Source organism: Parambassis ranga, chromosome 17 (genome assembly GCF_900634625.1).
Source record: "Parambassis ranga chromosome 17, fParRan2.1, whole genome shotgun sequence".
Classification (NCBI taxonomy): domain Eukaryota; kingdom Metazoa; phylum Chordata; class Actinopteri; family Ambassidae; genus Parambassis; species Parambassis ranga.
The window spans coordinates 1,494,992-1,520,306 of record NC_041037.1 but is presented as its reverse complement, the minus strand read 5'-3'; the positions used below and the strand labels follow the sequence as shown (position 1 = coordinate 1,520,306).

Below are 25,315 nucleotides of genomic sequence, written 5' to 3'. Positions count from 1 at the left end.
TAAAGTAGTATTAATATCATTTTTATTTTTACTGTACTGTATAAATATAGTCTGTGACTTTTATAAGTAATGGTGTGTTTTGTTAAATGATCTCATTTCCACCTGCACAGAAACACCTTGCTGTGAAATGTGTTTTTATTTTTTGTTCTGCAGGCAGGAGGAGCAAAGCGTCAGCGAGCAGCGGGCCCACCCACTCACTGCAGCCGGGAACAGTCCTCCATGTGCGGCCAGTAGGAGGGGCCATGTGCTGAGGTGTTTGAGAAGGTGATGCCGTAAAAGCGGGCAGTGTGTCGCAAACCAGGTGTTTTTTTTTTTGCAGGGAGAAGGTGATGTCGTAAAGGGGAAGGGATGGGAGGGGTGAGGAGGGGTGAGGAGGAGGAGGGAGAGACAGGAGGAGGAGGAGGGAGGAGGTGACTCGCGAACGGCTGCGTTTCAGACTCAGCGAGAGGATCATGGCGGATGGCCCCAGGTGTAAGCGCAGAAAACAGGCGAACCCGAAGAGGAGCAGCGGTAAGTCCAAACTCCTCTGTACCCGCTGCAGGCTGAGCCGGGCCGGCTGCCGCTGAGCTTTTCACTCGGTAAAGTCCTTCTGGAGACTTTCTGGAGTGAGTTGGAGCACGTTGCGGGGAGTTTTTGGGGCGTATTAGTGTGCTCATATCCCAGTGTGGTGGTGTACCGTTATACCTGGCTGACTGGCTTCTCTCTCTCCGCCTAGCGGTGCATGGAGCCGCCTGACGGAGTGAACCGTTAACCGTTATAATAACCGTTATAATCACCGCTTCACGCTTGTGTGTATTTTCTACTTTTTTCTACACTTTGCTGCCTTTTTGTTTCTGTACTTTTTTGGCCACTTTTCCGTCCCGCAGCAACACTTGGCGGCAGGTTGCGGGGCTTTCGCACAACAACGTGGCTGCCGCTGAGCGCAGTTCGCAGTTGAAGTGTATGAAATGTTCGGGGCGAGGTTAGTTTCGTGCTAACTTGCTGCTCGCTCGGCCCCCGGACGCAGCTGCTCCGCGCTGATCGGACGGTGGAGCCCGCTGCTGGGATGAAGCGTGGCTTCTTTCCTGCCGGGGCTTCGGTCCTCGGTTGGCTGATGGCAGATGATGGGATGTTTGTTATTATTTTATCTCCACTTCACTCCGCGACTGCAGCAGCACATGTTTTAATAGTTAAGGTAAGAGTGGAGATTATATTATTTGTATTTTTTAAATTAAGATTAGGTGCAGTTTGCCCGCTGGCACCGGATTACCTTTTAATAATCTGACATTTTTTGCTGTTTGTCGGCGTGTGTGTTCGTTAACAGACGTTGTGTTGTATATTTTTGTTGCACCTGTGTTGTTATTGGCGATATATTTGTTTGTTTTTAAGCGTCGCAGTTACTTTATTAGTGCATTTTATTCATGATATCATTATGAAAGTGATCCTGATGATGCGTTTGAGGGCTTCAGACGTGGGTGGGTGTAATAACTTTCAGATTTAGACAACCTTTTGCAGACAGACTCCCTCATTGGACGGTTTCTTACCTGTACTCGCCCCCTCTTTCATCGCATCCACCAATAAAAAAAGTAAAGCCATAAATATATTTATATATTTCTGGACGCGGTTCTGAGGCATGCTGTGTGTGAGCCGAGGGGCTGGAAAGCACCTTTTTTCCTCCTGCTGACGACACGACGGTGACTGTGTGCGTCTGTACAGGAGCCATCATCATCATCACCACCACCACCATCATCATCATGTTTACCTGAACGCGGATAACGGGGCTGACAAATGGCCTAGAAATAAACACTAATAACACTTGCGGCTCTCGACTGTTGACGGAACAGGATCAGCTCGCCGCTTCCTGAAGGCTCAGTGCGTCGTGAGGAGCCTAGAAAACCCGCTCCAAATGTCAACTTGTGCAGGTAGATGATTTTTGTTGTAGTTTTCGCACCGTGTGCGGTGCCAGCTTCGCATGGATGCTCGCCTCCATTCATTCTCGCGGGATTTATCACATCGACGCGCATTTCTGACCCACTTGTGCATGTTTTGTTTCCCCCCTTTTTATTTTTTTTTTTAAATGTGTATTTGTGGACTGGTTGCCTCGTTTGGTCGTGTGCAGCCCGCAGCTCTATCTGCGTGTGTGTGTGTGTGTGTGTGTGTGTGTGTGAGAGCCATTGCTCCGTTATCTCCCACCGTGCGCTATAATAGTGCTTTGGGGGCTCACCATGTCCATCTATTGTGTTGCGATAATTCGTTATACAATTTCCTGAGCCGTGTGCGGAAGGGAATGGCGGTCAGTACCATCGCTGCAGTGAAGGCGGGGTTGCTGCTTTTTTTTCCCCCGGACCGGAGACAGCCAGGTACGCAAGGTGATGCAACACCTTTAAAGGTGTATTTTAACCGGTTTCTGTGCCGTTCTCCCGCCTTGTAACGCACGGCTTCTTCACATAAAGGCCCCTGAACGTTTCATTTCGTCCAGCTCCTTTAAAAAGTGACATTACATGAGGGGGTTTAATGGTGAAAGCAGCGCATCCAGGTCCGTGTGACGGGGGCGCGCAATCAAAGATGGCACGAGGTGTAGTGATCAGTGCGCATGCTGCGCTTTCATCAGGAAACTCATCCGTCTCCTGGGTGTGTTTGTGTTTTTGGTCGTTTCAATTTTTAACCCTGCTTCACTTCAGTGTACGGATCCACAGCACCGTGTGTTCACAGGCACTCTCTCTGAATATCAAAGAAGGTGGTGTGCCAAACATTAGCCTGTGCTAATGTACCATGACCTCCAGACAGTCGTCACCATGATGAGGCAAACAGCTGCTGATCCACAGAAGCACAGCTGGATACTACAACATGTCACTTCTAAAAGCAAACCTGATAACACGTGCTTCTAGTTTTAATTATGAAAGTATATATATATATTTTTTTGTAGATTTTGGGATAAGGTCCCAGCAGGTTCAGGACAGACTATAGATGTGTTCACCTTGTTATTATTCACATCCATCAGGGGATGGTACATGTACTTCACTGGTGACTGGATCAGGATTTAATTATGATTGTGCACTGTTAGAAATGCTCAAAATAGTATCACCTTTTTCACACATCTGTGGTTTTAAACATCCTGAATGTGGTATGTTTTTGGTTACCTCGGAACTATGAAGTGTTTTTAGTGCAGGCCTATATGAGGTGAAGGCTGCACTAATCCTCTGAAACCAGGGTGGGATTTTATCTCTGATATCGTCATGGAAATGATCTTACAGTAGGTGTTACAACAGAGTTTTGACATGCCAAGCTGATGGAGCACATGTTGGGCCTCAGTGGTGGTCAATGCAATGATCACTCTGATTGGCTGATCAGAGAATCAGTGCAGAAGAAGAGAAACTGAAGAGGACACAGAATGACCCACTAGAATGAAGAAACTGTGGTGACTGGTGTGAAAATAGTAGACAAGTGCTGCTTCTGTTACAGTTCTGTTTCCCTTGTTGAAAAATGAGCTATTGCCCCCTGCTGGTATGGAGAGTTATTCCCTTTTTACATACCTACAAAATGTTTCAGATTGAATGTCGTCTTTTTTAGGTAGTTCTTTTTGATTTATGTACCTAAACCCAGCTGGCTTTGCACATGATGTCGTCCCATCAGGCAGCAGCTCAGTGTGTCTCTCGCTTTACATTTTTATCCATACGAGCAGCATGCGTCATATATAAAGCAAACACAGCACAGGCCTGACATTGCTCTGCAGAATGGTATTCATCGGCAGTTCTACTGTAAACGGCGGGTGTGAATGCGCCCTGCCTGTTGCTGCTGCCGCTTTGGTCACAACTACGTCATCCGGTGCCTTTAAACTTCTCCATGTTTGTGTGTGTGTACTGTTGCACTCTCAGCTGGACTGTAATCTAACACTGCAATTTAGGGACTACAGGAATGCAGCCTGGTGTTAACATACCTTGACAGGATAAACACAGCAGCCTACTCCCAGGCTCAGAGCGCCTCATACCTACAGTACGAGCCAGCCAGGACTCTGCTCTGCCTTCACTGCCGGCTGTGCTCTGGAAGTGAAATCTGTGCTCAGACTGGGTGTCGAATTGATGGGGGGGTGGGGGGGTTGTTTTGTTTAGGTTCCTGTTTACATTTCTGGTGCGTGTTTATAATAATCTACAGGCCTTTTTAATGCCAGATGTGCATTTGAAAATGTGTTTACATCGGCTTTCTGTGATTTTTGTCAATGATTTCTGCTTCATATTAGCTCTAACAGACATTTGTTGATGGCAACATGTTTTTTTTTACTGGCTCTTTGATCAGCTTGCTGTTGTTTGATGCATAAATGAGTGGCGTTTTTCTGTGTAATTTATTATTTATCAACTTTCCTCTCCACAGATGCTAAACCTGTAATGCTTTGTTAACGTTGCACCAGCAAGCTTTAGCATCATCATACAGGACTTTGAAGGAGTTACGTATTAAAGCTGCAGCTAGTTTAATAGCCGCGCTTTTATCTTTAGGTATGAATGAACCATTTTGTGGAGGTCACCCTAAGGTGTTCCCACACAGCTGTCTCACAGAGAGGAGCAGTCATGTGCCTTGTTCATGCTTCTTAGGTAATAGTAAGCCTTTATTTAGGCTGGTTTTACTCTGCTACAATCATTGCATTAGTCTGATATGAAATAATTGATTTTAATGTGTTTTATAATTGCATTTAGGTAATGCAATTACACCAAATCCAGCTTGTTATTGTAGCACTGCTCTGGAGTTTTTTTGTATCTGGACATGTTTTGGTAGAAGACTGGTACGTTTCCCTGTGTGTTGTGTGAATAGAGGTCCGAGTGGTGTTTGAAGTGGTTGTGGTCAACAGTAGCTGTTAATTGATCCATGACCACTGATCAGTCATGTTACTTTCTCCTTGTGCTAAAGGGCCCAGGGCTGTGTGTGTGTGTGTGTGTGTGTCTGCACAAATGGGCCTGTGGAATGACAAAGCACTACAGGATGTCTTTAGCCAGTCAGCATTAACCCCTCCCCATCGCCTTTTATGGTGCAGAGGGGGAGGTGCGTCATGGCTACTGATGCTGCTGCTGTGACTAATTGAGTTGTGTGTGTGTGTGTGTGTGTGTGTGGATGTTTTCATCAAGGTGGGAAACTGCTACTTTCCTCCAGGCTTTGCATAACAACACAGGCCTTCTTGTCTGGATTTACATGCATTAACATGGTGCCTGTGGAGAAAAATCAGCTGTTCCTGCTGATGCCGTTGCGTTTCAGCTTAGATGGCGTCGGCCGATAAAGGCACCTTGACAGATCAGGCATGGAAAGTTTTGGCAGATGACTCAATAAAGGCAGCCAAATGAAGACATATGCATCAGGCTTGACTGGGGTTAAGCAAAGACTTTACAGTTTTATGAGTGGTTCAGTGTTTCTGCAAGTCATGCAAGGTTGAATAACAAAAGAGTTAATTTCATGATTTGTTATTCATTGTACCCTGTTGTTATTTGGAGGCCCAGACAGAGGCAAAGGCTGCTTGTGATGTCACTTGTTTTGGAGCACCGTCAGATTGCAGTAGTGTGGGAGTACAAAGATTTCAGGTAGTGCCCAAAATGATCTTTTAAACTGGGAGGCATCATATGTGCAATCCAGTGTGATTCTAACAGGATTAAAAAATAATGGCTCTCTCTCCATAGACCGATGTTCATATTATGACAGACCTCATGTGGGTCCACCGGAAGGGGGCGTGACTTTGGCATGTGAGGTGAAGGTGACTAATAGGTAGAACCTTCTGTGTGTGTGCTCTGTGACTTCATCATATGGTTGCTTTTTTCACTTCCATCTTTGATCTCATGCACTGCTTCACATCGATCCACCAATCAGCGCGGTATCTCTCACCAACGGATGTAATTCTGTGTGCTCAGTTGGCTGAAGTCAGGGCCAGGCAAGAATAGATGTTGTGAATATATATAATATATAGACATTGTGGTAGAAGAGTTCATAAACTTTGGTTACACATCCTGAACGTGGCTTTAGTCATGTAACTAGTCACTTAAAGTTTACAGCCATCCCTCTGTGCCTCAGCTACTTGTGAACACTCATTGTGAGATTATTTTTAGTTAAGGTGAAAGGGAAATGGCGTGCCACTGCTCTGCCCTCTGATTGAATACGAAACTAAGAGCGACTACTTGTGTCATTCTGGCTGCGCCCGCCCCTTCATGTCCTCCACTGGAGGGGTCAGAGGTCAGTGGAGCAGCCCTGAAGCTGTGTCACAGCAGAAAGGCACATGAAGCACATGTCCTGGGAAACTGTGGAGCACAGTATCTGTTTCAATGTTATGGACTTTCACTTGCTTGAAACACATTTGTTGGATCTTTGTGCCAGTTCATTCACACCTGTAACAGTTGTGGAGTGAACAACACTAGAGTAGAGTAGAGCAGCTATAAAGGTTGGAGAAGTAAATGAATTTTAGTTTACAATATGTTTACCTCTTTGTCCAGGCTTCATAAATGGATTTTGCATATATTAAAATCATCTCTCTGTGCATGCAGACTGGCACTTGATTTAAAAGGCTGCTTCATTTAAGCACAATCAGTGTGTTTAAGAATTTAACATGCGTTCTCTTCTGGATCGTTTTAAAAGGAAATGTGTGTTTTCAAGATAGAAGAGCTCGGCAGGGTGTGAGACTCAATTTTGTTCTGTATCATCTGCCGTGTTAAATTAAAACAAGATTATACAGTCAAGCCAAATCCCGCTATGAACTTTCAGTGCCGTGTAAAATTGATGATATGAAGACAAAGTTTTCTCAGCGCCACCTACGCGCTAAAACAAAACCAAATGTGGAACCAGAACTGAAATTTACCTCCAGCGTCACCAGTGCATCAAATCTCAGAGGAACTGCCAAACCTCGATTAAAGGTGGCCTAACCCACTTCCACATGTAACCTGCTTTGCTATTCAACCACCTGAATATTCATGTATTCACGCAGCTAAAACTTTAATCTGTACAGAGGTGGATTGCTTGAGATGGAGACCCTGTGGTGAAAGAACTCAGCTTGGTCTGCTGCTGCTGCTGCACCTTAAAAGTGTGAACACAAACACGTGCATCAGCTCATTTGTGTGATTGTGTGTGCACGGAGGCCAAAAGAAAGAGTCCCATTCAAAGTGAGTGAGAGAGGGGGAGCAACTCTTTCACACTCAGCCGGTGGGAAACTCCTCTCCCTCTCCTTTCTCTCCTTTGGTGGTGCTATAATTTGCATATCCTGCCATCCTCCATTCTCTTTTTTCTCCTGCCGCCTGAGAGGCAGAACAGAGGAAATCAGTGAAAACTCCTAAAGCCTAAAGCTGCTGCGGCCCGCCTGCCTCCGGTCTCAGCACTGAGCTGCAGCCCAGGGAGCTGTACAGTAGAGACTTGAGCCGTAATCCCGTACGTGTTGGTCACTGAAGTGGAATATGCCGCCCGTCTGTGATAGGCTACTTACTTTGATTCACTTCCATTTAAAAAAGAAAATTGGGACACATCTCAGAGGTAAACCAAAAAGAAAGAAGTGTAGGAAAGCTGATATGATGAGAAAAAAGCAAAATTAAAGCTCAACTTAACTTTTGATTGTGAAGCTTTTTAAAGCGCTATTCAGTCACAGCTGAGCATATTTAGGGTGCATACAATTTTCTTTTTGTGTTTAGAGATGTACGCACATATTGTCACTAATTTATGACATTATATATACTTTACAGTAAGCCCTTTAATCAAGGGATGTACATTATTGGATTGGTGTGGATTTACTGATATCTGATATGCCAATAAGCTCCGACCCTTTTCAGCAGATTGCTGAGATCAATACCAACATGCAGGTATTTTTTTGTCTCAGATCACCAAGCGTCATTTGTTGCAAAATGAAGGTAATCTTCATAAAAAATAATAATGATATTATATTATATTTCTTATATAATAATATTTTATATATAATAATATTATTTTAGTGTTTTATTTTTTAAAATGATGTGAAACAAATCAGCGTGAAATCCTGGACAAATTATTCTAAAATTATAAATATTAGCATGAATGAAGTAAGGAAATCCTGAAAGTGCACATTACTGTGGTCATTGGTGCATTTAATTCTGCAGATTTAATGAGATGTCTTTAGTCTGGGCTTCTGGAACAGCTTGTTCTCTTCAAGTAGCTTTCTTAAAGTCTGCTGTGTATAGTAATGGAAAACGGTTCTTTTCACAGAAACCAGATTACTTTCATAGGACCATTCTGCATTAAAATATCCCTGAGCTCTTCTTCCTGTTTCAACTTTTTTTTTATCTTAAATAAACCAATGCTGTTTTTAAAACTACAGAACAATACTGTGAATATTTCAGTTTGAACAAAACAAAAGTGAAATGTAAAATCTACAGTCAGAGTTTGGGGAGGCGACCTCCCAGCAGCCCCAGTGGTCTCTGGAGACATAAATCATGAGCGGTGGACAGGTGGGTTAGGAGGGGCCTGACTCACTAAAGACACCCCTGAGACTTGTGCGGGTACAACAGCAGCAGCAGGACAGGTGGGAGTGGAATATAGAATTAGATTAGAGGCACAGTAGAGTGATTTATTCTCTCCTTTTACACTGCTTTTCATTTCTTGTCTGTGAAGCAGAAAAATACCGCTGACAGTTTAGGAGCCACGTTGTGCTGTATTTTTATGTATTTGTATTGTTTCGGTCACTCCTCTGACCACCTCCCTGTTTGGGAAATTGGAGATTTTAGACGTGAAGGTTGATCAGCTGCAGGTGTGGCTGTTTTGTCAGGAGGGATGCTGCGATATTTGTGCACTTTTTGTGCACAGTTTGTGTTTTGCAGGGCTGCTTTGTGGGATATTATTCTGCTCGGTGAAGGTTGGAGTGGATTAAGATTGAAGATCAGCAGCTGGTAGAGCTGAAGAGAAAAGCAAAATCTGATCATGGACAAACTGGTCTTACAGTGTGTCCCTGCAAGTCTTGCAATAGCAGACTGTAATGGAGTGAGTGAGAAGAGAAGATTCATCTCACTAGCTGGTTAGAAAGAACCAGCAGGTGACGGTGGTTGCAAGGCATCTTGGGAAAATCTAATGTTTTGTCACACCAGCACATAAAGCACATAGTTTTTGTACCGTTTGGGACCCCTCTTTTTCATCTGTTGTTGTTTACACAGTTTGAATATTGTTGACAAAGTGGTCGCCTTAGCTACACGTCTTATCTCGGAGGTACAGAATAACCACACACGCTGCATTCATGAGATATGTACACTGTTGGATGTTATCCTCGTGTTATTTTGCGAAGTCTGTCCTCACTCGGCGCTCGGTTATGTGACGAACATTCTGTGATTTTGGATCAGAATAACCAGAGCAGCATGCTCGCTTGGATACTGCAAATTGAGGCTGGATACGATGGACATACCTCAACCGAACACCGGCTCTCTGTGTGTGTGTTTTTATGACTCGTCTGCTTTCCTGGCTGTTTGGACTGTTTCTCTTTATTCATTGTGGTGTTGCAGAGTGAGGTGTTGCCTCCCTGTTCTCATCGCCCACCCATGCTGCCTGGATGGAGACTGAATATATTGAGATGGAACAGAGGATTTGATTAGAAGCTGAGTAGAGATGTGCAGTGTGTGTTCTCTCTGTGTGCGTCTCATCCATCCTGCATCCTGTGGGCTTGATTTGCAGTCCATGGAGCCAGCGGGATGATATATGACGCTTGTAAAAGCAGGAGGAAGAAGGGAAGAGGAGGTGGAAGACACCTTAGCTACAAACACAATATATGCAGGTCTATTCAAATCTCTTAAACTGTCAGTGTAGATTTAGACGTGTTTGTTGATGTAGGAAAACATTAAGCGTCGTCCTTTTTAAATCACGCTGGCAATTTCATGGTCGTGTGAAAGAGAACGCTGGAGTGGCTGAAAGAAAAGGAGTGTTGTTATTGAATTACAGGTGATGGCTGCTAATTGGGCCCTCCAGAGATGGTGTGTGTGTGTGTGTGTGCTCAGTGCAAGTGTGTGTCAGGCTCTAGGGATGCAGAGTTGATGAAGCTGTTAGGGTAAAGTGCGGGGCCCCAGTGCACTCCCTGAGTGCTGTGCTTTAGAGGCTGTCCTGTCCCCGCGGAGGAGCGCTAATGGAGGCCACCCAGCCCTGATGAATTACACCCAGACTGGATGGATGGAGGGATGGCAGAGCCGGAGGTGATGCTGCTGTAATTGAGGTGGCTTGCCGAGTGAGAAGAGCGCTGAGGTTTTGATGAGTTGCAGGCATGAAGCAAAACGTTTGTAACGAAGCTGTGACAATAACAGCATTAGCACTACACCGTGGTTCTTGGCAAGGTGTCGGCAGGGCCTGAAAGTCATACACTACAAGCCTTTCTAAATACATGATAGCCTGTACTGTCATCGGTACAAGTGGCGTAAGTGACTGGGTCTATAGCCAGGTCACTGGATGAATGGTGAATTTATTATGCTAAACATGCCCGTAGTTTCTCACAGGATTCTTTGCTTTGCTTTGCTTTGCACCTCAAGAACGTAGCTTCAGGCCTGGCTGGATCGCTGTGTGAACCCAAACAGTCTTGCATGCTTGTTTAGTGTCAAAAAGAGAAATGACTTACAGATTGATTTGATAGTATCTTCTGCTAACTGAAAATAATCATTAGTTTTAACTCTTGTCTATGATAAGTGTTGCTGTCTTTTCCCTGCATCCTTGTGTTGTATCATCACACCCAGTCTGTGTTGTCTTTTTAATTGTTGTACCGCCGAGCGTTCAGGATGTAGGACACATCGTCTCAGGATGCCATCATGCTTATCCTCATAGAGTTTTGAGATCAAAGCAGTTTTGTCTCCAGTGTTGCCGCTGCAGCGTGATTGCTCACGTGCCAGCTCTTCAAACGCAGATATGGAGACGCTCCTATCTTTTTGTCAGGCTGTTTGTGTCGCTCAGAGGGACTTTGGCTCACTGAGGGAGAAGCCTGTAGGGGAAGGCCAGAGCACCCCCAACAGACCAAAGTTGTGAACCATTGAGAGTGTGTACTGCACATGTTAGATCGTGTGGTCTACAAAATGTGACTGTGGCAGGATGTGAGCGACAGGTGTCCTCTGTCATAGTGATGCAGTAGGTGTCGGTGGGTTCATTGTGTGTCATTGTGTTGACCCAGTTGATCCAGTTTCTTTATTTAATTCTCGACAAAAGGTGTTTTAAAGGTGTTAGCAGTTGTTGCAGCAATGTTGCTTTGCTGACTTTGTTGTCATCACACCTGTAGAGGCAAAGTGCCATGTTGCACTGTAAAGTCAACACATGTCAAACCACATAACCTGACAGGAGAAGTTCAGTTGAGAGCTGCTGGAGGTTTGTGAAGCCATTTTTGACCTGGGTCCTACATGTTGGCGTCACTCACATTATTCCAGATCAGCTGTTGACTTTTGGAAACTCCGCGAGTGCACTCGATGGGCAGAAGGTTTAATTTCCTGCCTTCATCAAGTATGAAACCTAAGCAGAATTCTGGCTGAGCTGCAGTTTTCCTTTTTGGGTTATCGGTAGAAGAGACTTGGCACAGGTGCAGCTTTTTACATCTTGACTGGGTTTCATCAACGCTTTGTTTGTTTTCCTCTCTCGTCTCATGCAGCAGGCATCTTAATGTGAGCTGCTCGGAGTTAATCTCACCAACCTGTAGTGAGCTGTGTAGCGGCTCATTAGTCACCAGTCGCTTTGCCTTTGAGACACTGAAGAGGCAGCACAGACCCTGATTTCTGATTGCTTTCCTGTATATATTTTGTATGCAGAAAATCTTTTCTTCTTGTTCTTCTTACATTAATCGATCTCATATGTGCATGTGGTGTTTTGATTCAACATGACATGAAATTTCCTTTTCAAGTGTAACTTTCACCCACTGTTTTTTTTTACTGCTGCTGTCATCGAATTTGTCAGGTTTACAGCACTTAATGCCTCTAAAACACCAGCTTAAAACAAGCAAACTATAGGATTTACTGTCAGTAAATATGCACTGTGTAAGCATGTAGTGTGTGTGTATACCCTTTCCAGTGTAGCAGGTGTGCCTTGGCTTCAGCGCCATTACAAGTCTCATAAATACCACCTGACACCGTTACAGCAGGCAGGCTGCGATATAAAACTCTCCTCCCGTGGCGTGCAGCCCTTCAGCACAATTACATTATACTACACTTCAGGGGAGGACAGCAGCTACACCCCTGTCCAGTATCTCTTAACAGACCATGCTGGTCTGAGCACACACTTTCTCTCAAGCTGTGCCTTATGACTTCAAATTTGAGCTGTTTTTTTGTTGCACTCCAACCTGTTTTCCTAAAACATGAATGAATTTAACTCATTATTGGTGTCTCTATAGCTGCTATCCTCCTCTAAAGCTATGATGTGTAATATCTTGTGCTACACTTGTTGATTTGAGACTTCAGTCTTGTCCAAAACAGACATACACTTCTTCAAACCACTATAGCAGGCCAGAGTGTTGTAGATTCTAATACCTCTATATCTTTATGTTACAGCAAATTGTGCACATTAGCAGCCAGAAGGTGCTGTAATTAAAAGTGTTTGTCTGGCATTAAGTCCGTGCAGGTACGTCTCTGCAGTATTAGCCTCTGCTGCCTCGCCTGGATGACATTTCAGTCGGGCGGCGATCTGAACGTGCTTGACATTTTGTTAAACTGCGTTCGGAAGGTCCTGCCTGTCCCTGTGTTTTCCTTCCCCCTCCTCCCAGCATTGTGTGACTGGGTAAACAGGCAGGCGTGCACACACAAATACACACACACACATCATGTCTATATCCTCACTGACTGGCCATACATCTGGGGAGTTTGCTTTGTGCGGCTGCAAGCTTAGGATTATGCCTTTGTTTTTAATGCCTCCCTCTCACAGAACAGCCTTGAATTGTTTATTTTTGCTGTTTTCCCTAAGCACACCTGTAAAGGAAAAGTAGGGTAGCATCTCATTATGCTCTCCAAACAGAGCAGCGTTTTCTCTGTTGCCCTGTCTTTCCTGCAGCACAGAGAAGGTGGAACAAGCGTTTTAATGCACCAAATATGGCTGTTTGATCTGTTTGCATGTAAATTAATAGACTCAAGATCATCCAAGACACATTGTGGGAACTGTTCCCAGGTAGCGCTGTGAGGACGGAGCCGTTTGAATTTACACCAAACACATGGCTGTTTAAAGTACTTTGATATCATGCCTGTACCTTTGCCTCCTCCCTCCATCCCAGAGGTTCAGCTCAACTTTAAATCCAACGGGTGGAAGCATATGGAGATCCTTTCCCTGCTCTGTTCCTGTAACACAAAGCTCAGCCAGCTCTTCAGTATCCGGGCACGGACTCATCTCCCAGCATGATGCTCCCCTCACTGACAGCCGTTCAAAGCGAGCTAGCTAGCCGTCCGGCATCCAGACGGCAGCGGATATGTCTTCGCTTAGTGAGGACAGAACTGCCGTGCCAGCCGAGGCGACGTGCCAGAGGGCTGCCTGCTGAGCTTGAAACGGCCACTGCCAGCTCCTGACATACAGTAGATGGGCGGCATTGTGCTGGCAGCACCACAGAAACCATGGTCAGATTAAGTAATGTGATGTAAAATGGTGGGATGGTGTGAAGTAGCCTGCTGGATGTGAAGGATGGAGATATCGTTAGACGGGGGGAGGAGGGAGAGGGATGTACCGGTTCTGTCTGTTCTCTGCGTGCTGATTATGAAATTAGGCTGCGGAGTGGATACACAGACCCATTCATGAGAGCTTAATCTGTGTGGAAGGTGGGACTATGCAGCAGCAAATGGATTAGTACATACAGTATGAAAGTAGTTCTGGTGTTTTCTAGTGTTTAGAATTTTCCGGTCAGACAGGAAATTGTTCACGATGCTCTTAAATCATCAGGGCAGTCTCCACAATCGTTAGACTTCTGATGGTCCTTGAATGCATCACGTGTGAAGCATGGTTCCATTGGAAACTAGCATCTTTAATTTCATTTAAAAACTTAGCAAAACCATTTACACTTACCTGTCAGGCTCTACTTGAAAACAGAAAAAGAAAGCCATGATTGACCAGCTGCCAGAAGTTAAATTAGTCATTTAAACACCTCTCCAAAGAGAGAAAAGCTGACCTCAAAGCAAATGTTTGGACTGACTTTACCTTACAGTTGACCTCCGTTTGCCCAGACATCTGAGGTCAGCAGTGTTACCCAGGAGCCTTTTTGACATGACAGCAACAGTCTCTGTGTGTTCCGGCATGTTTACCCAAAAGCTCAGGGGCAGCCCCACATGAGGCCTCTGCCTGGTTGAGTGCTAAGCTGAGCGCTTAGTTTAGCATAGCTTAGCCTAGTGAAGCATAGCACAGATACAGAAACTGCTCACGGCTATACACACTTCACCACGGCAGGCTAGCTTGTGTTGCAGGGTAGAGACACGGCTAAACACACAGATGTCAAGTTTTGTCTATCACAATGCTCATCTTCTGCTGATGCTAAGCAGCTCTTTCTAACCAGCAAATATCTACCGCTGTCCGACCTATTTCCCAAGGAGTTCTCTGCCAGCGAGGGAGAGTGTGTGTGTGATTTGAATTTTGAGCAGGTGAGAATCGGAGGAAAATGTAGGGGCGGCAGGACAGAGTGTGAGATCACGACCACAGCGGTGCAGCGGTACCTGCTGGGGCATAAATCAGGCTCACAGATATTATTATTGATGAGATGGAAGTGTTTTTCCCTGTTCAAACTCGGTGACCACTGTAAGGCGAGAGAGGAGACTAATTCTGCAGGCAGGACTCATGCTAAGCCAAACACACTGCCTAAAAACATGTTGCCATGTTGTCTGAGGACTTTGTCAACCATCAAAGGAGCCGTTTCGCATAGGAAGTGTCCATGTTTGTATTGATGATGTGTATGATGATATGCAGGCTTCTACATTATCTGATGAATACCTGTAAAATATTCCGGGAGAGAGAAAACCAGTTCCTACTGCATATTAAATTTGTCCTTGTGGATCAGGAGTTACAACCAAAGCGTCTTAAAAAGCATGAGGATGTGTTGAAGGTAACTTAAAGGAGTCCTCTGCTCAGCACAAAGTCAGTTTCTCCTGTTTTATTTCATGATAATCATTCTGTTAAACATAGTTTTAATGGAGGGGGAGAGTGCAGACTTAACAGGTGAACATGAAGGAAATTTTTAGTGTGAAATCCCCCAATGGTCATGAAAGGAAATGTCAGAGGAGAAAGTATTAACATGCAAAGCAGGAGCCACCGGAGTTCAAGTGTTTCTCCAGAATGTGTGTGCGTTAAGGTCGTTGTTATATCCAAAGGTTTACTGCCCGGAAACAGATGAGGTGTGGATTGTTTGGGAGGATAGTAGACTTGTTGCACAGAGCAGCCCCCCCCCCCTTGTTGCAGTTCAGAGTGATAGGACAGATGGAAAACAGAGGAACGGGGGTTGGGCCTTGTGTTAAAGGTCATCAGGCAGCATGGACTGTATGTGGCACATGCATGGAGCCACTCCACTGAACAGCAAGGTCTTGTTTTTATAAATCATCCAATTTAATACTTGATTCAAGTGAGTTCTAGAATTCCTCCTCTTGTCCAGGGAGGTCAGAGGTCAGGCACACACAGAGTGGGGTCTCTGGAAGAAGAAGGGATTTTCTTTCAAGGACCCTTCAGCGGGTTGTGATGGTGCTTGCTGAGATGAAACCAGGAGAACAGTCTGTCAATTCCCTGCTGGCCGTGAGAAGTGTCCCTGAAATCTGTAAGGCTGCATTGTTATGTGTTTATCCCACTGCAGGAGTTTCTGGGTCATTTTAGGACAGCCTGCAGATGAATAGAGGAAAAAAAGAAAAAGAAAATTTTGTGCTTTGTTAGCTTACTAATGGAGTCCAGAGAGAAACGGATTTATTACACGTGGGTCTGGTGGATCCTGGTCCTTCCTGTTGTTTTTATAGTGCTTTTCTACCTACTCAAAATCTACCTACTGAAAGCGCTTTACACTACTTTACCTTTGCATGCTCACATCAATGGTGCAACCATTAGGAGCAACTTAGTGTTAAGTGTCTTCCCAAGAACACATCAGCATGTAGCCAGAGCCGGCCATTGAACCGGGCAACCACTTTACCACCTGAGCCCCAGCTGCCCCCGTGAGAAAACACCACCTACCAACGTGTAGAACGCCCATGTACCTGGACTATGTTACTCATTAATACACTGTTTGGGCTGGTTTCAGTCAGTTTTCAAGAACTCTTCCTGATAACAGTATTTATTCTATAAAGAAGAGCAGACAACATTTGTTTGATTTGTGCTAAAACCCTTAATCTGCCTGGAGATTCTGCTCAAAATGCACAAGATCCCTGCTGAGAACCTCACATAATGTCCACCATCTAAATAACACCAACCAGCCAGTTTGGTTTCTCATCTCTCAGAGTTTCATACAACCACAAGGTATTGTGTCACATTTCTGGACCTTTTTTTTATTTATCTAAAGAAAGTTTACTCAGCACACAAGCTGAGCAGCTGCAGCCCACTTTATTCATTCATTCATACAGACCAGCACATTCAGAGCCGTGTAATCATAGTCCTTCGCTTTTTCCCCCCATTCGCTGAGACGTGTAAAGTTCAATGCCACAAGAAACATCTGTGCTGATGATGTGTTGTGAGCAGAGTGAACTCGTCATCCTCTTCAGTAATGACCTACTCTCTTCCTTTGAAAATCTCTCTGTATTGTGAATGCCTGTTAACAGGCAGTGATTGATTGAAGCTCCACCTGACTCCCTTGATGTGACTCATCAGTCTGTTGGTTCCACTGTGAATGCAGAGGTGACACAGAAATGCACCATGCTGTGAAACTGCTGGGTCAAATATTAATGCTGAGCTTCCAAAAACACAGCGATGACCTAGATTTTGCTCTCACCAGTTATCTGTCACTCCAGCACAACAACAACAGAGGCTGCTGAGGAGGCTGCAAAAACAAATTACAAATCCCACCGTACCTTCACTGCTCTGTAAGTGTCACCTGTCGAACGTCTGCCTGTTCTGTGGTTTGTTTTTGTCGATCAGAAGGTGCACCGTGCGGCGTCTGTGCAGCAGGGAAAGCGTTGCGTAGGCACATTTCACAGGAATCTGGAGCTGGATAATAAGCTGTTGTTGTTGTACTTCCTCCAGATGTGCACCACGTCCATTAAAATGTTTTTATGGTGACATGTAAGCTTTTAAGCTAACATGATATGAATGATTTAAGTTTAAAGAACAGAGGTCTGCATCAACAGTGATAGAGTCAGTGTGTTTGGAAGGATGTGGAACAGCAACTGTCCATCAAATCGGGCTGATGAAGGACTTTTTATTCGTCAAATAGCACGTACCTGGGCTTGGCCAGGTGTCAAACGGAGAGCACAATTTGTAGCAGATAAAATGGCTGCCCCCGCCGAGAGCAGAGGGGCAGCATTAGCAATAACAAAGCAGTGAATCAGAGAAATAAAATTTTTTTTTGCACACTGCAGGTGTTAGATTTCATGCATTGTGGAGCTTTTCAGGTGTCCAGCGTGTATATTGTGTTAATTTTAATAACTTTGCTTGTAGTGTGCACTGCGGTGTAACAGTGGGTGATATGTCTGCGGCAGGTCGGTTGGATAGCTTCATGATGTGTCTCCTCAGCGTCGGCGTAGCGTCTGTGTTGAATAAATTCATCTGACACTTCACGTCCTGATTGGCCAGCTCTGCGGCATGTCTTACACAACCATTTGTTTACTTTTCGTGTGTACACACCTGTGCAACACTATCAGTGTCTTCATGGAGAGCAAGTCTGAAAGTCTGGTCCAGATTTAAATCCCATCACGTCTCTTCGCTCCCATGTGACAGCTGGCTTTTCGCTCCGCCTCCCTGTGTGGATATAAACACTTTTGATTTGTGACGTGGTTGGACAGCACGGCTTACGAAGCAGCAATGACGGAGCATAAACTGGCTTAGTCCGTTACATCCCACCTTCTGCATTCATTTTGTTCTGAAGCACTTAGTGGGGGGTTGCTGGGTAGTGAGTTTGGCTAGAGTGGCGAGAGCAACACCATGTATTAACCTTGTTGCATACCTGGTAAACAGAGTGTGGCCGTCCATGTTTAGTACTTTCCTTTATTCCTATGCATCAGATTCTGTCCTTTCCGTTCCACCCCCCCCCCCCCCCCCCCCCCTCAGCCCACTACTGACCTGTCCTGCCTCCTCCTTCTTGTTTTCAGGGGGTGGTCCTGACATGCTTTGTCGCTGCTGGTTCCTTGTCAGTGGGCACCAGTGGCCCGGTAGCAACCTTTCTGACCTCTTTAGCGCTGATTGGCGCAGTGTGTTTCTTGGCTTGGCTGCCTCTGGTCTTACACTGAAACATGGCTGCTCACTGCAGGGCGGCGAGGGCTGTTGGTAACCCATCAGCATGGTGGTTGGTGGTCACCATCTGCACTGTATGCTCATCACAGTCATAAGTGCATAAATAATGGCAGTGCACAATTAACAGTGGGGATTTTTTTGTCATATGTTTTGCTTGCAGAGGAGGTAGCAACCTAAACAAACCTGCTTTATCACTGGTAAAAAAAACAACCAGCTCCACAGTGAGAAATGATGTCACTATACAAAGAAAGAAATATACTCATATACTCCACTGTGCCCTCCTGTAAACAAAGCCTTTCTTTGACTACAAAGTGCTGGGAAAGAACTGACCTCATTACCTAAAACCAGGTCTTTTGGGTGCATCAAGCAGAATAGAAATCAGTAGATCTCACCTCATTAATCACCTGTATTGATAAAATATTTTACTATGAAAAAAATCTTCATTCTGTGGCTTTGAATAATACTCTTCCACTAAACAGCGTGGACCAACTAAATTGTGCAGGCAGCGGGGTCTAAGTGGTGGACAGCAGCTGGGTTCTGCTCTAACTGAGCACTCTGTATTCCCTGACCTTCTCCTGCTCTGGGTGCCAAATCTCATCAGCTCTGAAGCATAATTAGCCTCAGCTCAGAAACAGTGTTTTCAGTAAATGTGTGGAAGGGGATCTCTGTGAGGAGACTGGAGGGAAAGTGCATGGGAATGCTTAAAGATTTAATATTGCATTCTCTAGTTATGGCAGGATTTATGTGTGTCTAGGTGTATGTCTCTCTCTCTGTGTTCGGAGGTCATGTGTATTTAGAGAAGTCACGCTTGAAAAGTAGAGAGATGCTGAGAGACAGAGACTTTCCAAACCTAAATATTGTCATTGCTCTCTAAAATCTGAATTCACTCCATGAGTTTTAAACCAAAGTAACTTAAAACCATCTGTGCAATGAGCTTAAACATGTGATTCAATAGATACATCATCTATTCTGCTCACGCTAAACCCTCTTCATTAACATGATTTGTCTTGAAGTATGAGAAGATGGGATCCTGCCAGAACCACAGATGTCCCTCCAGTGGTTGTGGCCACCATCTGCAACAGCACATTAATTATTAAAAGAGAAAGTTCTTTTCAAAATAAAAGTTGATGCATTGTTGCAAGAAGAAGCAGCATTAAAAAGAACCTGTTTACAGCACGTCGTGCTGCACTGCACTCTGCGCATGCGTATAATGAAATCCAAGAGTCACATGCAGGTGATGTATGGTTAATGTATAGCCTGCCACACTCCTGAGAAAAGCCAGCCGACAAGATTTAATGTCTTAGCCTCGAATCATGTCTGCTAAAGTGGAGACCTACATAAAATGGAATTAGAAAAAGAAAGAGAGAAGAAAGGAAAGTGCTAGTACGGCAGTTTTTCTTGGCGTGCGGACACACACAAACACACTCTCTCTCTCTCTCTCTCTCTCTGTCTGTGTCTCTCAGTAACAGCTGGGCTTCTTAGGTAAATTCAATCAGTCGCTCCCCGGTCGGGCTCTTGTGTGGCCCCTGGCATGGAAACTCAAGCTTTGAGATTGATTTTCTCTCTCTCGCTGTCGGCCTCCCCTCTGTTCTGCCTGGGTTTTTTTTTCAGGATTGTCCTGACTAGTCGACTGCAGTTGAAAGTAACTACCTGCTGAACCCAGCAGAGCCGCAGCCCATCACCACATCCTCCTTTGTTTGGATGTGTCTCACTTAAATGGTGAGTCTGCACGGTCAGTCAGTCTGTGTGTGTGACAGTGACACTGGATCTGTGTCATCTGGGAGTAAAGCTTATGTAACCTCAGCAGTCTTTTATCCCCATAGGTGTGCTTCAGAGCTGACTAGAAAACAGGGTCAGTCGAGCTCCCCTTAATCACCTATTCTCAGAGGCAGCCATGAGACAGCACACACACGCAGACACACACACACACACACACACACACACACACACATACACACATACACACACGTATCTCCTTGAGCTATTTTCTGCCTGACTTCAGGTCCTGCCCTCGAACCTGTCCTCCATCTAAGCCTTCAGCCACAAAAGGCTATTAAAGAGATATTTCCCCAAAATGCAGCCTCTGGTTCCCCAGGCTGTTTGTCAAACTGCAGGGAAGCAGGTCAGACAGGCAGGCAGACTGCATCACTGTGATTAGCCTGCTTGTCTCTTTTGCTCATGGCTGACTGATGTTCCACCAGCAGAGCGCCCATCAGGTGCAATGTTTGTCCTAAATTGTATTTTTAAGGTGTCCTGGGACTTAAATGCAGCATCAGAGGTGAGAGGGGGGCCCACAGTTTCTCTGAGTGGCGCTGCACAAAGTAAATGTCAGTATTTCAATGACGTCATTTTTTAAGACTTAAGTTTCCGTCTTTCTAAAATCGTGATGAAATACATTGTATAGCAGATGTCCATGTATTATGTTACAGGGATATTTACTAAAATTAGCATGCTGATCTGCTAGCATCAGTCTCTACCATGCACAATAATGGGATAAAGAAGTAGTGCAGTACGGAGCTAATTTTCTTGAACAATTTCACCCTAAAGAGGCAAAATGGGCCGATTCTTCACCTCGCTGATAATAAACGGAGTGGATTTACCCTTTAAAAAGAGCAGGGATTATATGTTAATACCCATATTAATGTTGTCTGCACATTATTTCAAGTAACTGTGGGAGATGTTGAAGAGCCAACCTGATAGTTTGCAGAAAAGAATTAAAACTGGGATACTCACTCGCTCCAGCTTCCCAAGCTTCAGGATATAACATCTGTGGATTGGAGGTTGTTGATGAAACATGGTTGTAAGAGCTGTTCTTTTGTGTAGAGAACCATCTAATTATTGTTTTCCTTTTATGTTAATCTGATTATTTAGTCAATGAAACATCAGAAAATAGTGCTGTAATAATGTTCTTAGGCTCCTCATTTCCGCTTCGTGTAAATATTTCGGGGCTTTTGGCGTTTGACAGGTACTGTAGATACACTTTATATAAGAATACAATATGATGTTGAGGGTGTGATGTTGTCCGCAGCTGTCTCATTAATCCTGACCTTGTTGGTCTTTGTCTGCAGCTCTGCTCTCATCACCGACTTAATTGACACGCAGGAGGTAAAAACCCAGCCAGTTCCGTGTACAAACAGTGGCTGTGCGCAATAAATCATCCATGATAGATTACTGTATGAAATCATTTAATCCAGGTGTAGAGCTGGTATGGATGGCCTTCTGGCAGAGGAGATTAGTGTGTGTGTGTGTGTGTGCGCGCCTCGTGATGCGGCAGATTAATGCATGTAGTGTAGTATTAAATTAAATTTAAGCTCTCCTCCGCAGCCACTGTGGTGAAGGAAGATGGGAAACGCCCTGCCAGAGTGGTTGTATGAGTGCGTGGCGTAGGTAGAGAGAAAGTGAACGTGCATGTGAGTGGGAGGTAGGAGAGTTTATGACAGTGCCTGTAATGTGATCGATGTCCTGCCTTGTCCCTCACACACGTTTATTGCAGGCTGTTAGGTACACACTGCTTCGAAGTGAGTACTCGTGTTTCTCCTGCTGTGTATTTAAAATAACTGGATGGGCAGCGGCTGTTTTTGATTCATAGATGTGATTCAGAAGTGAGTGGATGACAAATGACAAAGGAATCAGCCATTAGGCCAGGAAACCGTCCTACATCTACAGCTCTGTCATACGTTGTCGTATCAAGTAACTGAGACCAGATGAGAAGTGACACAGATTTTTTTCTCATCGTTTTTGCCAAGTCTGAAATGACTAAAGGTGGTGAGTGTTTAATCAAAGAATAAGTAAACAAGAATCACAATCTGATTCAGATTGTCTATAATGACTAAAGGTGGTGAGTGTTTAATCAAAGAATAAGTAAACAAGAATCACAATCTGATTCAGATTGTCTATAATGACTAAAGGTGGTGAGTGCCATAACAACTTCTCCAAAGTAAGGCCAAAACATCTGGATTGCCCTCTTAGTGTTCTCTAACTAAAATCCTGTGTGAAGGACTCAGTGGTTGGTAGGTTCTAAAGACATGTTGTGATGAAAGTGATGATGTTAACTTTCCCAGAAACGTTATCTTAGTCAGATTCCTACATAGACTTTGAGAAACACTTTGACTTTGTGTTGGGAGGAGGTCGTGATGGATGGATGGGTCAAAACCAAGCTGTGAAATTTAATGCTGGAGATGATTCTGCTTCATCATATTTACGTTATATATATGTATAAACTGGCTGTAAAGAGGAGAATTTGACATGTACAATTTCAAGTTCAGGTGGAGAACCAGAGACCTATATGGTCAATCAGGCTGGAAAAACCAATGCAAGTCATGTTTGCTTACATTTTATGTAGCAATGTTTGCACACAGTGGAAAGAGCAGACACCTTATTAGGCAAGTTGCCATGCCAGCTCTGGTTTTACTGTTTCAAATACACATAAATGTTGAAGCTCTGTAAAGTTTCAAAACTTAAATCATAACCTTTCACATCCTTCTTGTGACTCACCTGTTAATTGCAGATATAGTCTTTGTAATTTGGGAATAGCAGCTGATATAAACAAAGGAGATATGTCTGCAGTGCCTGTTAACCGCTGGTGTTTGGAGGGAAGACAGAGCACAGCTGGGAGAGCAGGACTAGGTCTACAGGAGGACCACTAGAAGAGGGAAGGTAAACAGGAAGTGACCACTCACCACGTGAACCCCCTCACTTCCACAGTGAGTTGCTTCCTGTATGCAGACGTCTGCTTTTTACTGGAAGTACGCTCAGTCACTCATCACTGAACCCTAAGGTGTGTGTTAGTGACATGTTTTATTACAGGTGGACAGGATAGACTGTGATGTGTTGATATGTAGGTCAAAGCTGTGTTTATACTGTACGTCTGAATGCATGTGTGGGAGTTAATTCATAACAGCACCGTGTTAGCGTGTGACCCAGTTGTTGTCAGGCAGAGTTAAATCCTGCTGAACATGGTGTGTTTGTTAAGAGGGCAGCAGGAAGCCTGTGTGGCAGGTGAATGTCAGAGATGCACATAGTTGCTGGATCAGATTTTACAGGCTGAATGAGGCTTTGGGTGTTCATAGCTTTTCAATTTGAAGCTTCACACACAAAAGCACAGTTTCTTTCTTTTGTCTTGAACCCCCCCCCCCCCCCCCCCCCCCCCCGCTGTCCCTGCAGGGTCAGAGGTCAGAGAGCAGGGAGAGGCGCCTTCCAGACTTTTTTTTTAGTTATCCAGGCTTTGTTTTGATTGTTGGAGCAGTTTTAGTGGTCAGTGATGTGTGCAGAGTTTATCTTGAGTTTTAAAAATGATGTTTTGTTCTAAAATTAGTAATTTAACTCTTACCTGGCTTTAACGCTGTATAAGGTTAGCTTACTGCCAGGCCCCAGTCTTGCGTTTTGTTGAACATATTTATGTCTTTAAAACAGGAACATGTTGTGCGGCGTGCATCCTGTCTTTTTTCGTAAACACAAATCTGCTTCATGGACTTAAAACATGCAGAAAACAGGAACTCAGCTCCAGTCCACAGTTGTGTTTTGTATGTTCAGACAGAAATGGAGACTGCTGGTTATATAGATGTAAATGCAGGCAGCTTTAAAATAACAGAAACAGAAAGCTCCTAGTGAACAGGAACAAGTCGGTGTTTCTCAGGTGGACTTCATCTGGTACTAGTGAGGTCAGTTGGTGGTTGGAATAAATTAAAATCAGTTTTTCAGGTGATCACATAGAGCACATTTCATCGTCTTGCTGTGAATTAAATAAAGTTTCATTAACTTAAGCAGATTACAACAGCACTCATTCAGAGTTACCTTTCCTGTAGCAGTGTTTCCCAACCAGTGTGCCGCCGCCGCCGCACATTAGTGTGCCGTTAGAGATCACCAGGTTTCCCATTAATTAGCCTGAAAATTATTATTCATTTACTGTAAATAGTTTGTGTTAGCAACATATAGTGACAGGCCGAACAATTAAATACCCCCTAGAGTTAGATAAGTGAATGGACTTTTGTGTCAGAGCTCGCATTGTCTGGTCTGGCAGCACGACTGCTGTGTGTCGGGGCAAACTGCTGTGTGTGATCAGAGCAGTGTAAACCCACGACCATGTAGAGACTGTAGAGACAGAAATGAAATACCTGTTGTGTAAATTAGATAAATAACCTAAGGCTGTTTAGTTGGTGTAATAAAATAACAAGATATAGACCTGCACGTTAATGTGCTGCGGCGCACTGGTTGGAAGACACTGCATTATACCATACTGCCTACACCTGTGGCGTCAGGTCAGGTCGACCTTGTCCTCCATCAGTCTCCTTCTTTTTCTTCTGGTCCAGTTTTTTGGCATCATCTTTTATGTCGCACCACTTTTTTATCACTCTCCGGGGATACTACACTGACTGAGCCTCGGTTATTGCTGTCCTAGCATCCTTTTACCATCGCCACCTGAGGAGACACTCGTCTGTCCTCGGACACAATTGTTTTGATTTCTGTGTTGTAAAGTTCATTTGTTTTTTGCCTTTTGGCGCCATCACTTCTAACAATCTGTGACATTTACTAGTTCTCTCCTCGTGTAACCGCTTCTTCCATTCATGAATCAACTCTAGGAAAGCTGCTTGCTTAAATGGAGAAATGGGGCCGTGCTAGTATGCTAATCCCAAATTGCGAGCATGCGCCTGTCAATGCAGAATTATTCTGATTCACACACTTACTCAAGGTGGTGAGTACAAAATTGTTGTCATGAATCCCACTGTGATTTTGCGTACGCACTCATAGGTAAAGTAAGAACATTTCTACTTAACCTACTTGGTTATCATGAGCACAGTCAGGTTCATCACTGTTTGGGATTCCAGGGAATCAGGTGCTAGTTGCACAACACGTTTCTGTCTTTTGTATAACAAAAGCAGCTTGTTACATGTTTTTATCCTGTAGTATTAACTGTTTTCTGTCCTATCATTTTATGATGTTCTGCATTCATGAAGCTGCAGGAAACAATGAACCCTTTAACAATGCTACAAGTTTGATTTTCTTTCTTTAAAGGTTTGATCGAGCTGTTTTT

General features: G+C 44.3%; 1 protein-coding gene across 1 annotated transcript in view; it reads left to right on the top strand.

Annotated features, from left to right (window-relative positions):
* The first annotated feature begins 412 nt into the window (after positions 1-412).
* The window catches only part of zeb1a (zinc finger E-box binding homeobox 1a), a 46,041-nt gene continuing 21,138 nt past the window's right edge, over positions 413-25,315 (top strand). The window contains exon 1 of the mRNA XM_028428205.1: positions 413-510. Within this exon, the coding sequence (XP_028284006.1) occupies positions 453-510 (58 nt within the window). The 5' untranslated portion in view covers positions 413-452. The remainder of the gene's footprint in view (positions 511-25,315) is intronic.